The sequence below is a fragment of the Penaeus vannamei genome, unplaced genomic scaffold (genome assembly GCF_042767895.1).
Source record: "Penaeus vannamei isolate JL-2024 unplaced genomic scaffold, ASM4276789v1 unanchor902, whole genome shotgun sequence".
Classification (NCBI taxonomy): Eukaryota; Metazoa; Arthropoda; class Malacostraca; order Decapoda; family Penaeidae; genus Penaeus; species Penaeus vannamei.
Genome location: NW_027213906.1, coordinates 3,148 through 17,654, shown reverse-complemented (window position 1 = coordinate 17,654; position 14,507 = coordinate 3,148). Strand labels below are relative to the sequence as shown.

At 40.9% G+C, this 14,507-nt stretch overlaps 1 protein-coding gene across 1 annotated transcript; it reads left to right on the top strand.

Annotated features, from left to right (window-relative positions):
• Nucleotides 1–7: 7 nt before the first annotated feature.
• On the top strand, nucleotides 8–13,378 carry Scm (Polycomb protein Scm; the record flags this gene model as incomplete). The annotated part of the gene is given in 29 exon segments (XM_070119909.1): nucleotides 8–44; nucleotides 47–99; nucleotides 431–541; nucleotides 544–715; nucleotides 2,180–2,244; nucleotides 2,246–2,306; nucleotides 2,649–2,889; nucleotides 3,025–3,050; nucleotides 3,053–3,144; nucleotides 3,146–3,209; nucleotides 3,477–3,542; nucleotides 3,545–3,626; nucleotides 6,579–6,595; nucleotides 7,930–8,057; nucleotides 8,060–8,195; nucleotides 8,307–8,634; nucleotides 8,636–8,709; nucleotides 8,813–8,839; nucleotides 8,842–8,890; nucleotides 8,892–8,966; nucleotides 8,968–9,005; nucleotides 9,199–9,216; nucleotides 9,219–9,318; nucleotides 10,037–10,196; nucleotides 12,205–12,256; nucleotides 12,259–12,310; nucleotides 12,312–12,356; nucleotides 13,242–13,317; nucleotides 13,319–13,378. Coding segments are annotated over 29 exon segments (2,505 nt in total), but the record flags the coding sequence as incomplete, so codon positions are not given.
• Between the last annotated feature and the right edge of the window lie 1,129 nt (nucleotides 13,379–14,507).

Here is a 14,507-nt window from a genome sequence, read left to right as displayed (position 1 = left end):
AGGTAAGTCACAATTGAAATATGTGTTCCCAACGAGCTCAGGAAAACGGAATTCTGCTCGGAAACGTGCCTCTCGGAGTACAGAAAAGCTCTTCGGAAGGTAGGAACGATTTTATTTGTTTTCTTGTTATAAACTTATGAACCGTAATCATGTTGACAACTGTGGAAAGGAGAATGAGAACGAATTTTCTTCACAATACAAGAGATGTATTTAACTGGTTTTGAGATCTTCGCAGAAATACATGTATTTTGACGAAGATAGATTGAAACCGGTTTATTACATCTCTTGTTTTGTGAAGATATTGTTCGTTCATACCTTTCCACTTTTATATACTTATATGCTGTAATGTTTGGATCCTGTACTATATCATTTCGATGATAAAGTGACTGTGTGAACAAGGAATATTAACCTCACATTTCTATGACCCCAGGGCACTTGTGCCAACTGTGACAATGTCATCCGCTCGACACCAGTCAAGTGTGAGACGTCATCAGGCCGTCGGCGAGAGCTGTGCAGCAATGAGTGCCTTAAGGCCGGGGCCCAAAAAAAGAAAAGGACAAAGAGCAGCAGCCAGACACAGAGGAGGAAGCAGGTGTGGCCTCTTCATCCTTCTCCTCGATGACGAGCCCGCCCTCCAGCATGTCCCCTCCTCGGGCAACGGTGTGTCACCCAACGAGAAGGCCTCCAGGCCCGGAAGCAGCTGCGGGTAGGAAAGGTAGATTGGAGGCCATTTGCTAGTGTGAAAGGAAGGAAGGTTGGCAGTGGGGACCTCCCGGCCAAGACTCCATAGTTGGGCGAGGGAGACGCCAAAGGCTGGTAGGGCTTGCAGCATCTCTGGGGGAAGGGAGGGTTTGTTAAGTTGAGGGGACCGCTTCTCCCTCTTCTTTACTGTGAGAAGAGAAATGAATGCTGGAAGCAGTGTCCCAAAGCATTTTGGCCTCCTCTGCACCTGCTCTGGTATGCTTTGCCAACAACGGCCCGTTGGTAAGGAAGTAGGTGCGGCACCTGACAGCTGTTAGGACAAAGTGGAGAGAACGTTATTCAACAGTTATGTCAAAATAGCATGGTAAAATCTAGGTTATGGTATAGGAATGAAAGTTGCATGTTTGAATGGATGTGTTCACTGTTGCTTTTAATTTGGATTACAACTATGAATGTAAGCTTTGATAGTATGTCTTCTTATCTGGTAGAAAGCTGTCTCCTGTAGAACCAGGGTAGATAACCAAGGACATTTTGAGGTGAAAAGCTTTTCACTGATTTTCATGTAGGCACTTTGGATTTTTTTGTTGTTGTTGATCTTCTTGGAAGTATAGAAAGGAAAATACTGTTGTATGGTACAAATAGTATACGACAACTCAATTTAGATCTGAGGAGGTTGGCTGCAAGTTTACCACCATGTTTCAGTTCTTGTGCTTGAATATCAGAAATGAGTTAGAGGACCGGTATAAAGGCTATATATTCTCATATAAATTGTTCATGCTTAGTGTGGATCATTGTTCAAAGGTTTTTTAGATTTGAATTTTGTTTGCTAATAGAGACAGTGATTATGCTCTTTGGATTTTTTTTTCACTTTTTTTCCATTAGTAAAATCCACAGATGTGAAATATAATCTTTGTTGATTGTGATAGGATTTGAAATGAAAAACCTGAAGCACAAATACTGCTGAAGCTTCAGTGAAAATGGGGAAATGTTTGCACTCAGTTTTATAAAGGAAGGAGCTGCAGATTCTGAATTAACTGTTGTTTTTGGGGCAGTTGTCTCTTGAGTTTGATTTTGGTAAGTAAACTGATAGAAGTCTGACCTTTTTGATGCCCATGATGCCTAGATCTAAGTGCTGTCTTGTAGATGTAATCTGATGTCAGTGCATGTTGTATGAAATATGTTCTTTGCTAGAGAATATTTTAATTGGTGGTTCTCTATGTTTTTCCCTGATGCTTCATACATGGGTTGGCATACTAAGCATAAGGCATGCATTTCTTTGTTTTTCTACAGTATGAGTTAGAAAAAAGATTATCTCTTTTTTGTCAAGTAACTGAGATTGCTGTTGGATAAATTATTCATAGTTTCTAAACTTATAAACAAAGAAAAGACAAAAAAGAAGCTATTTACATTAGCTTGTGTCCTTAAAGTCAAGTTTCTGAGAAGGCAAAAGGATCGGTTACACGAGTCACCCTTGCAGGGCGGGGGCTAAGTGCTGCAGCCTTGGCACAGATAGAAGCAGCTGCAGAGTTCAATTGGGAAGACTTACCTCAGGGAAACCAACTCCATACCCTCACCTGCCAAATGCTTCAAACAGGTAACACTTCGTTTTAGGTTTTTTTTCTTTAAATTTTACTTGAATTTTTTTCCGTTCTTTCTTCCTTTCCATGTCTTTTTTCAGTTGTCTTCTGTTGCTCCATTTTCTTACATACTTTCTTTTCTCTTTGTTCTTTTCTTTTTTCCCTTATTCTTTTACCCTTCTCTCTTGTACCCCTCTTCACAGTTTCCCCCCCTTTCCCCTTCTCTTATGTGCCCTCCTTATCCATTTCCCTTTTATCCTTCCTTTCTCTTATGCATTATAATTACTTTGAAAATTGGAATAGGCATATTGCTTCATCTTGCCTTGCTTGGGGTCTCATCCTTCTCTCGCTCCTCTCTCCTTCCCACAGCACAAAAAACCCCCAAGAATGAGTTCAAGATCGGCATGAAACTGGAGGCACTGGACCCGCGCAACCTGACGTCCACCTGCATTGCTACAGTGGTAGGGACATTAGGCCCTAGGCTGAGGCTCAGGCTTGATGGCTCTGACAACAAGAACGACTTCTGGCGCTTGGTTGACTGCAACAATGAGATCCACCCTATTGGGCATTGTGAGGAGCATGGAGGAATGCTACAACCTCCCCCTTTGGGAAGGCTGTATATATTTTTCAGGAAATGTGTTGTTTAATTTTGACTCTTATATCAATTATATGTCAGTATGCAGGTTTGGGTGAATTTCCAAAAAAATCTCAATGTTGTAAGGCTTTTTCAATGCTCTTTCTGGGTTTTCCCCATGAATGCTTCATCCTGGCCATGTTCCTCCTGAAGACGCTGCAGAATGCAGAGGTACCCCCTCCCACATCTTCCGACAGAGCGCCCAACCCCGCCAAGAACTACTTTGAGGTTTGGGATGAAGCTAGAGGCTGTTGACAAGAAGAATCCTCAGCTCATTTGTGCGAACGGGGAGTCAGGGGAGACAAAGGACCTGCTTGTCTTTTTTGGGCCCTTTAGGGGAAAGGGCAATTTTTACAGTATTTAAAAGTTTTTTCATTATGTTTGTGATGGTTTGATTTGTTGCGATTAAAAACATTTTTGAAGTTCTTTTATTCTTACATATTTTTATACATTTAAAATTTTCAAGGAATTTGGTCATTCTTTCAATAAAACATTTTGTTTATATGAATATATATATGTTCCTTGTGCTTTCATGCACTTTCCCCTTCCCCCCCTGCAGGTGCCGGGGAAAGGAGACATGATCCACGTGACATTTGATGGCTGGAGAGGTGCCTTTGATTACTGGTGCCGCTAGATTCCAGAGATATCTTCCCCCGGGGATGGTGTGCTATGTCAGGGCACCCCCCTTTCAACCCCGGCCAGATGGAGTTTTGGTTTTTCCATGGGGTTTTTAGGGGGATCTCTTTGGGTTTTCACCCCCTTAGTTAACAAACACCTGGGGGATTTTTTTATGCATTGTGACTTTTTCACTTTTTTCTTGGGGGTTTCCAAAGTTTTTTCACACGATGTTAACAAAAACCTATGTGAAACAAAAAGGGAAAGAAAGTACAGTGTGAAATCATATGAACATAAGGGGAATTTGACCCAAACCGAACAGGCCCCAAATCTGAAATTTGTCCCACTGTAAACTTGCACTAAACCTGTATACAGGTACCAAAGTTTGAAGTTTGTGAGCACTGCTAAGGAGAACTACAGATAATGGATATACATTTCTGAATAAAAATTTCTACCTTCCAGCCGCTGAAACAGGCTGATACTGCTGCCCAGGGCACAGAGGCACAGTTAGTTTTGATGATTTATCCGGGACTCATTAGGGGATGGGCTGATGCAAAGCCACCAAAGCAACTAAATAAGATGGGAATGTAAAAAAAAATAAAAGCAGCAAAGGGATCTGATATTGGGCTGCTAACCCCCATGATCACGGTGACATGACCATGCCTTCATGGGAAAATTTTTTTCGAGGGCAGGGGGGACAAACATGCTGTCATGGAAAAAAATGGCCATGGGGTGTTTGACGCGAACTTGCCATTATGAGGGGGCCAGATGACAGAAAAAACTTGCCATGGGTGCACAAACCTCATGGAGGGATAAGACTCTTTTTGGGGTTTGAAGGGTGCTTTTTCATTATTCCCATTGATAAACGGGTATGGAATGTAATGTTTGTAACCTGTGACTGAGGAGACCGTTTTCCCGGAGGCACCATTCCATGCTCAGCATCTATTCCTGGCTGCTGGACTAGGGGGAGGTTGTATTATGGAAAAGTAAAAAAAAAAAAAAAAAATATATGACACAAATAACTTCATGTTACTTTTCTTTTTTTTGTACTTAGTTATTTACTAAATAGAGATATGATAGGAGTCTTTCAAGGAAAAAGATCTATTACCATCTAGATAAAGCAAATCAAAGACAAATATGGAGATTGGGAAATGGCAAAAAAAATGTAAAAGTTAACCCACTAACAATGGGTGTTCCAATATGAGACCCCCAAAAAAATAAACATTGCTGGGTGTCCCACAGTGTGACGCTGTATCGGGGCTCCCCCCTCCATGCAGCAGCGGGCGGGGCGGGGGGCGGGCAGAGCCCGGGGCAGTCCCACCGATTTTGTAGCTCCAGGAATTTTTTATTTTCAGCTTCAAAAAAAACGGCGGGAAGCAAAATAATTTTGGGGGATGCAGAGTTTTCTCAATAAGCCTGGCAATGCGCCACATCTCAAGATAGAGCCACTTACGAACCATGCCCATGTTTTCAGCCAGTGATTGCTGTGACGCAACCGAACAACAGGTTAAAGGGGCAGTTGTGCTTGTTTTTTTAAATGAATTTTTAAAAAAGCCAAAGAAGGGGGAGAAGTGGACCAGCTGTTGTTCTTTTAATGGCATCATTTTGATATGGAATAGATGATAGTCCATACCCATCCATCTCAACCACGCTTTATTCTTTCACAAGAAACCTGGAAAAAAAGAAGGGGGACGGGTGACTTAAAAAGTGATGAATTTTCTTATCACCTTTTTAAATTTTTCACAGGTCCGGGATCCGTCTGAACTCTTTTTTGATTGATGATTGCCCAGTTTCACATCTGACATTTACATTTTTTTTTATTTGATACCCCCCAATCCCTTGCTTTTGTTGTTGTTGAGGTTAGGAGCCTTTACTGATGTGAGATGTAGGGAATCACCCTGCCTTGGGCCCAACCCTCTTCTCAATTAATTTTGCAAGGCTTCTTTCCACCTTTCCTTTTCCTTCTCTTCTTCATCCCCCTGTCCTCTCCTAAAGTGTGAGAGTTGTACTTAAAAAAAAAGCTGGCTTTGGCCGTCCTTGAATGGCCACCGGAAGCCATGGGCAGGGGATTTCCCCTTTGGGTTTCTGTCTAGGGCCCTTACCCCTTATGAGGTAAGGGAAGATTCTACCCTGCCCTGAAGGGAAGGCAATGTCCCCACTTATTTCAGGCTTACCATGGCCAATAAGAAAGTTTTTATTTTTTAGGCAGTTGGGTTTCCCCCCTTCATTAACTACCTATCTAAATTTGATTTTTTTGGGTTTTTCCCAAACCCCCTGCCTTTTCTTTGATCATGTTCTTGATACTAATATCCCCCTTTTGATCTTTACTGACATCTCATCCATTCTGAACCATCCACCCAGGTCATTACTCCCCCCGAATACACCACTTCCAACATTCACCCTCATTTTTTCTACTGCTTCTCCCTTTACAAATCTTTTAAGTACCCCATTGCCCCAGCCAAGGGGGATCGATTCTTTTGATTCCCCCCAACCCCCCACTCTGACAATACTTTCTTTTCCAACAAAATTTCCCCAAAAACAAAACAAAGTTTCCCCTTTTCAGTCGTCCAATTTTCCACACCTTTCCACAGTTAAACCGAACCAGCTTGTGCACAATCAAACCTGACTGACCTCACTGACAGACTAATCCTGCCAAACCAACCCTCTCATAATATTTTGGGACTGAACTTTTGTCCTCCAATTTATTGTCCTGTCAACAAAGGGCTGGTGAAACTGAGAATGACCGTTTTGAACCACCTTTTACTTTGCAGTGGGACAATGCACTTATTCCTCCCAGAGGAAATAAACCCAAAACCAAGCAGAGTTTTGTAAAGATGACCTCCCCATGAAGTGCATATTAAAACCACCTGCCCTGTCTGTCCATAATCCCCTTTCCCCATCAATGTCAAAATATTGTATTTTTTTTCCATCCAGCCAAACACTGTTGCTCCACAGCCCACTGCCTTCTTTATGTGCCCAACCTGGGCATGTTTAAATTGCTCTGCTTGGGGCAAATACATTAATTTAGTGGGTTCCCCTAATTATTTTAGGGGCCGCCCGCCCACAAGCTCAAAAATAAGCAGTTCTCAAAATTAAAGTAGACCTCATTTGACATAAGGCCCGACAGGAAGCACAATGATGAGGTTTATCTCTACCTATTCCTTTCACTTACCTGGCAACAGACAACCAAATGTTCCATCAATCTTCCTCACCCCATTCCCCCCACACCCCCCCTTCCCCTTTCTCCCTAGATGTCTTTTCCTCTTTCCTTCAAGAAAACCTTTTTTTTGACCCCTTTTCCCCCCAACTCTCTTCCAGAAAGTTTTGAAGACATTCAAATGTTTGTAAACAAGCCCCAAGAGAATGCTCTGATTCCTCATTCACCCTCCAATCCTTCTATTCCTATTCGCTCATATTCAAATTTTGCGATATCCATCCCCTCCTCCTTAATGTATTTTACATTACCCCCTTCCTTCCACCCCTTTCCAAACACCCCCTCCCTCTTCCTCTTTCACCATTCCCTATTTGTCATGCTCATTTGGGCCTTTTGGGAGCCCTTTCCGATCCTTCCCATCCTGATAGTCTTCCTGACCTTCCCAGTCCCCTTACCTCATTCCCGGGTTCTTCTACTTCAACAGCCATCTCTATCCATATTATCCATTGATTGTTTCATAATGGGTTTTTCCCAAATTTTCCCTTTGAATATTCCATTCCCCCCCCAGCCACAGATACACTCCATTTTGTCCAATCCCCCTATACCCAAACCCTTCCTTTTTCAATCTCTTTTCTTCATTTCCCCCCACCTAACCCTTTTCATTCCTTACTATCCTATAAATTTTTATAATTTTCCATCTAATATATTTTATCCTAATTTTAACTCTTTTTTACTTTTTTTGCTGCAGTACTTTACCATACTGTTATATGACCTTTGATATGTAGACATTTATTTTTTTTTAATTTTTAAACCCTTTTTTTTGATATTAGATAAAAATTTTGAAAAATTTTTAGTATTATTTTAATAATGCCACCGGGTTATATGCCTGATAAAACCACTGGATACCAAGGCCTTAAATACACCCTTTTATGATGTATTCCCAGGGGATATTTGTTGAATCTTTTTTTGACTTTTTTAGGATATATTAACTACAGATAATAGGGATCCCCAATTTTTTTTTCACTTTTAATAATGAAAAAAATAAGGGGCATTTGGGAAAAATTATATTAAAATACTTTTAAAATTTTACATGAATGATAGCATTACACACCTTATGTATCTATTTTTTTTATTTACTTCATAAAATGTTCCATACAGGATTTTGTATTATAGTATATGTTATATAGTGTGTTTTTGCACCCCCCATTATGAATTGCTTCCTTTTGATCTGCAGGGGGCCCTCCCAGCAGCCGAAAGGAGGGTCTTGAACACCCCTCCCCCCCTGGCTGGTTCCTCCAAGTCCCCGGAAATGCCCTCGCGACTGCAGCAAGGAAAAGAGCCCTCCTCTGCGGCCCGCTCCCCTGGCGTCGGGAGGCCGGGAGGCACCACTCCCCCCCACCACCCCCCGGAGCCCCCTCCTCCCAGCCACAGTCCACACCCACCAAGGGGGCCCCGCTTTTAGAACTCATCCTCATCGAAAAGTCATCTACGTCCACCTCCGCCAAATCATCCCGTTGGCCATAACCAGCAAGTTACCCCCCTTTATCGGGCCCTTTATCATCACCTTCGCCATCAGCACAGCGCCCCAGTCAGTCAGTCGACCAAGCCCACCTCATCTACTAAGTCATCTACATCATCGCGCCGCGACCCCGCCACTTTACGCCATCAAGACCTGCAGGATCAGGGGGACGGGAAAACATCAATAGCACCCCAATGCCAGCCAGTCCAGTGTACCACCCCCAAATGCGGGGGCTTAAACCATCACATCCCCTACCCCGCCCGCCCCACCACACCCATCTAACCCCAGAACACCTGAGCCCCCCCAAAATCACCTTCCATCACTTCCGCAGAAACCCCTGGGTGCCTCCATCCCCCACCACCTCCTCCTCCTCTTCCTCTTATCCTTTCATCACCAATGGTTGCTGGGGCCCGGGGTCAACAATACCTGTTCCTAACAAAAAAACCAAGTATAACAGTTACAGAACCAGATACCTCGACTGTCCACAAAATGCCTCAGGTATGTAGTGGTTTCAAGTCTTTCATCTTACAAATCTTGAATGTCTAAATACTCAGTGCTTTTGGAACTATTTACTTTTTTGTTTTATATAACATAAACATGTTTTTCTTCAGTTGTCTTTTATGTTAATCATGGCTGCACGTGGGCCCATACCTGGACTTGGTCGTGTGAGCGGTCCCTGTCCAGTTTGGGCGGGAGCCTCAACCGTGTTGTGCGAGGGGTCTTCCAAGCCCTGGTTGATGCCGCCCTGACCCCCCGGCAGTCACTTCCTCCTACCTCGTGGCAACGGCAAAGTTATTATCAAAGGTATTTCTAAGGCAGCAGATTTTTTTTTTTTTTTTGGGGGGGGTTTAGAAGGGTTGCTTCTCCATGGCTTAGTGTTTTATTTTCCAAAGATGAAGACTATTGTAGTCCTTGATAATATGTGATGACATATCTAGGGGGACATTTATTTTGGAGACAGACAAGGGGTGAATTAATACCTTTCTTCTTTTGTTAGATGGGGATGCGGAAACCCACGACTAACATCTTTAGAGAAAGTGGGGGATTTTTGGAGTTTTGAGCCCTTTTTTGAAGATCTGATGTGCTGTGAGAACTTCAAAGCAGCCAATCACCCAGTGTAAAGTGTGCGGCAGAGTCCTGCACAATTAAAAGGGGGTAAAAACCTTTCAAAGTCCACCAGTTGATTGGGTCATTTAGTGTCACAAGATTCTGACTATGATTACTGATTTAGTTTGTCTGTGAAGGGGATGCTAAAGTTGTTCCAGATTTTCTTAAAGAATTTACTTATTACTGCCATGGTAATGTACATTGTTGCCATGCCCACGGGAGTTTAGTTTATGAATTGTTTTTTAACACATGGATGGTTCAGTTGCAACCCACTAACGACGGGTGCCCCACATAGAGACACCTGAAAAAATAGACATTGCCTGTTCTGTGGAAGCGTTTTGGGGGCTCGGCCCCTGACGCAGCAGCGGGCCACAGCCGCCGGACAGCCCCGGGCAGCCCCAAAACCATTTTGTAGCTCCCAATTTTTTATTTTCAGCTTTAAAAATACTGGCGTTAAGGGGTTAAAAACCAAAGGATCAACAAGAAGTACTACCTATCTAACCTGTATACTTTTTCCATGATTTATAGAGGTATTCTTTATCTAATATTACTATAGTAATTTTAATACCATTAATGACAATAAATAGTATTATGAAAAAGCAAGAAAGAAAGAAAAAAATCAAGAGAAAAAGGGAAAAAGGTGAGGACACAAGTTCTTCTGTTGAAGCCTTTTTTGGGCATTTAGAGGGTCATCTGTGTTTAGACATTTTTACAAAACAAAACTACAGGAGTGTCATTTTCCCCGCAGCATTGGGGTTTAAAAGAGAAAATTTGAGTGTGAATTATCTGCCCCCAGACCAAGAAAGGGCCCCGATGGGCAGGTCCAACAACAAGCGACCAGCCTCCAGTGAGCCCAGTGATGTCCTCAGTCCATCAAAAGTTCCCAAACGATAAAAGGTTAGAAATTTTATTAGAAAATTCTCACATAGAGATTTTTTATGTATTTCATCTAAATGTTCATATAGGGTTTTTTGTTGAAGACCAAATATGTTCCACAATGATGGGCTTTTAACCCCTTTCATGATGGGATCCCTATATCTGTCATGATGTAACGATGTGTAATGTCAAAACCCGCCTAGTGATCAGCAGGTGGGCTGGTGTAAAGGGACACGCACACCCAGAAAGGCTATACTGTTGCTTAATTTTTAGTCACAAAAAGGTCTGGCCCTATCATGATATGGCTTAAATTGTTGAACCCTTCAAGTAAGTCTAATTGTGAAAGGGTACAGTTCTTTAAATTTTTTTTTTGTTTTTTTGCTCTAATTTTGAAAATTAAAAGAGATTTTTTTTTGTGTTTGATGTATTTGAATTTTCATTACCTGTCTTTATATGTTTGTTAAATAATGCATAAGGTAGTGGATGGTTTTCCATCCGCACCGGTTTACTGTCCTTTTTGGGCCAAAAAAACGTTAGCAGTTGTTACAACCTGACGGGGTTATTTTTTTATGTATTAAAGTTCAACCATTGTACCAGTAGTACTTTTTACGGGATCCCCCTAATAATGAAGATATTTTTTTTACATTTTTGGGATATAAAAGAGAAGATCTTTAGAATAAATAGAGGGGCAAAATGACAAAAATTTAAAATGAAAATCCCCGGGGGGTGGACAAAAATTGGTTCCAGAAGTGACCCCGGGGGTAGTACCTGTCCATTTTTGGGATACCCAAAAAACAAAAGGGCCAAAAAAATGAGTAGTGGAGCCAGTTATGCACATGGTTTAAAATTTTCCCCATGTCAAATTGGGGTTGACACAATGAATAGGTTATCCAACCATCAGCATGTCCGGATAACCTTATCTGTACAAACTTGTCAGGGTGAACAACATGTCCACACATAAAAGCAGGAATATGTTTCCCCCCTGCTGATGTGATTAGCTTTAATCTCATTTCTCCGTGATGATCCCTCTGGAAAAAATTTCCCCAAATTTTTGGGCATTATCCCCACCAACCTCTTTTACGATGAAGAAGCTCCTCCTCTCCAGCCCCAGATGATGATCCCCTACTCTCTCCATACCCTCTTTTGATGACATATTTGAACAAGGTGCTATGTCTCCACTAGCAAACATGAACAGCTACCAGGGAAATTATGTTCCAGTACAGTCTAAAAACAGGTCTTTATGAAATTCCCTATTATTTATCAAGTTTTTTGAGTTAGGATATCAAGTTTGGAATGAATTAGCACCAAAATCCAGTTATTCCTCTTTTATATACTTTTTTTAACAAGTGTGGTGTGTGTAATGTGATTTAGTTAGTCACAAAACAGTAATTGTGAAAGAATATAAAGCAGTAGTCAGTAGTCAGACTTTTATCAATTTTCCCATTTTAAGTGAACATTAATTCATTATTATTGGTCTAAATTTCAGAAAATTTTATTAAGGTGAGAGAAGCATAATAACACATTCTCTTTCAATTTTATTAATCTACTGATTTTATTCCCCCCCAAAATGTGTGGAAAAATAGATTACTGTCGGGAAAATAGTTTTTTGGGGACATATTTCCAGGACATTAATTTGAGGTTAATAACTTGGTTGTGTATTATTCAATTCACATTCTGGAACTTAAATTGATTAAGACTTCATTTCCAAAATTCTTTATTGTTTTAACTGAATGAAACTGGAAAAAAATTTATAAAGCAAAATATAGAAAAGAAATTACAAAAATTTGCTTAGCTGACGGAAACTATTGCCACTACCTTTGTATACTAGACATATTTATTGGTTTTGTTGTTATTGTCGAAGCAGTTTCCATTTTTAAAGTAAAATTTTTGTCAATAAGGAATCAAATTCACAAGAGATATAATATTTTACCCTGTATTTGAGATCAATAGTAAAAGAAATTGACACTGGGGGAAAGGATAGTATGCTCGTTGAGCCATATTTTTGAGTCATGCATTGATCCCCCTCCTTTTCCCCCGGAACCCCTCATCAGCAAGTGAGCCTGGGCAGAGCCCCCGCCAAGAGGTGCCCCAGCTGAGGGGACTGTGGAGGAAGTAAAACCCACATTGCGGCCACGACCCTGCACTGGCCAATCATGCTGACCCTTCGGGACGGCATGTGAGTTGACAAGGCCTATTATACATTATAAACAGAAGGGGGTTTTTCCAAAAGTTTGTTTTGTATTTGGGCTTCACCCATAAAGGGGGCTCTTTGCATGTTATTACTTTTTTTTTTTCTTCACTCCTCCTCCTCCTTCTGTCTTCTATTAGAAAGAAATATATTCATGTAATATATCAGTGTTAGTTTTGGGTATTTTTCACCCTTTTTGACTCACTAATACCTGAGCAGTTGTGTCTTAATTGACAGTTTTTCAAGGAAATTTAAGAGAAATCACATTTTTTTTTTTTGACTTGCCCTCAAGTTTAAAAGGCTTTAAGATTGGGACTTGAAGCATCTTCAAATGAGACACTAAAACTGGAAAGCCAATTTTATTTTTGGTTCCAAAAAAAGTTTGTGAAATAAAAATACTACACCTGTTATTTAAATGATTATCATGGGTTCACAGGATCTTCACATTGTTTGTTATTTGATTTTATTATTATTTTGACAATTAGTTATTTTTGTTTTAAATTAGATCATTCTATTATAATGTAGGTTAAAAGTTTTAGAAAGACCTTTGATTTTATCATTTATATTTTTAATGATAATTTTCCCAATTTTTATTTTTGTATCTGATAGCAGTTTTTTAAAAAAGAGATAAGAAAGTACTAATTAAAAAGATTAGGGGCATCTCTGGGGAAATTAAGAAATTACACCAGGCAGATGAAATGCACCGGGACCCATATTATTACATTTTAAATGCTCATCCCCAGACGGTTTGATATTATCCCCCGTTCCCTTTTTCCCTCATGGTCTGTTATTATGCTTTTTGGTTCTTTTGTGCGGGGCCTTGCCATTTTTCCCCAGTTCTTTCGTCAGTTTGTTTTTCCCCTTTACAGGGGATCGATGGGGAAGGGTTTTCTGCTCCTCAACAGTGACATGATGATGAAATACATGGGCCTCAAGCTGGGCCCGGGCCCCCAAGATCTGTAACCTGATCAAAAAAATCCCTGGACGCAAGCACCTTGTCACCTAAAGGCTGGGGCAGTGCCACTAACGATGGGCACCGAGAGAGGAATTGCTCAGAAAATTTTTCTCGTGGAATCATTTAATATGGTTATCTTTATCTTTTTTTTTTCATTGTAGTATTTTCAAATTTTTTTAGGGATGGGGAGCAGTTTCATTATCAGAATTATTATTATAATCTTGCTCAAAAAAGTTTAGTTAAACCACTTGTGTAACTGGGAATATGTTGAAGGGGAAGTTCAGAAAGTTAAAAGAAAACTAAGTGAACACACCCACGAGGGAAAGAAAATGTGATGGAAACCTCTGGAATGAGATATGAAGTAGCCCTCTTTATGGACTGAGACATTATGAGTGACAAGTAAATGCCTCAATGGTGTAGTGACGTTGGCCCAGCCTTTGGCTGCAGGGGTATGGCTTGCATTTGGGAGGGTGGGGTTCTACCTGCAGATTGGTCTAGTGGGCATTGTCCTGTTTATTTTTTATTTTTTTCTTTCAGTTCTTTGGGCACAAGACAAACTTGGGATTTTATAGATGTGTCCAACAGAGGTGATGACAATGCAACTTACTGTTTTGCTCCCTCTGCTGCTGTCTTTGGTTTGTGGGAAGTCTTGTTAGCAAAAGACTACATAACAGGAGAACGAGCCTTACAAAGAAAAAATATAAGAAGATAGGAAGAAGATTAAAGAATTTATGTAGATATTTTTATATACAGTCATGCATTTATTGCTTACCATTGTTGAATTATAGTAAATTACTTTTGACGTTACAACTTTGTCGGTTTGGTGCGGCCCCCCCCCCTTTCCTCCCCCCCTCCAATGACTTCAATGTTGTAGAATCACCAGTAGTTGTATTTTACCCTGTTAGGTGTTTCATATCACCGTGGAAGTGGTTGGCCATATCAAAACCCCCGATTTTATAAGTAAACAAGACTTGACAAAGGGACCCGCTGTGGGGTGCCAGCCCCCCAATGCCTTACAAGTGGCTTCCTTCTTGTCTCTCCCTTGCCCTTTTTTTCCCCTCCTCCTCCTCCTCCTCCCACACTTGTAGTCTTGCAGAAATCTTTGCATTTGCCAGTGGTTGTAAATGTTTACTTTTTCAACTTAGCTTTAGAAGAGCTGTATCACACTAAAAAAAAAGAG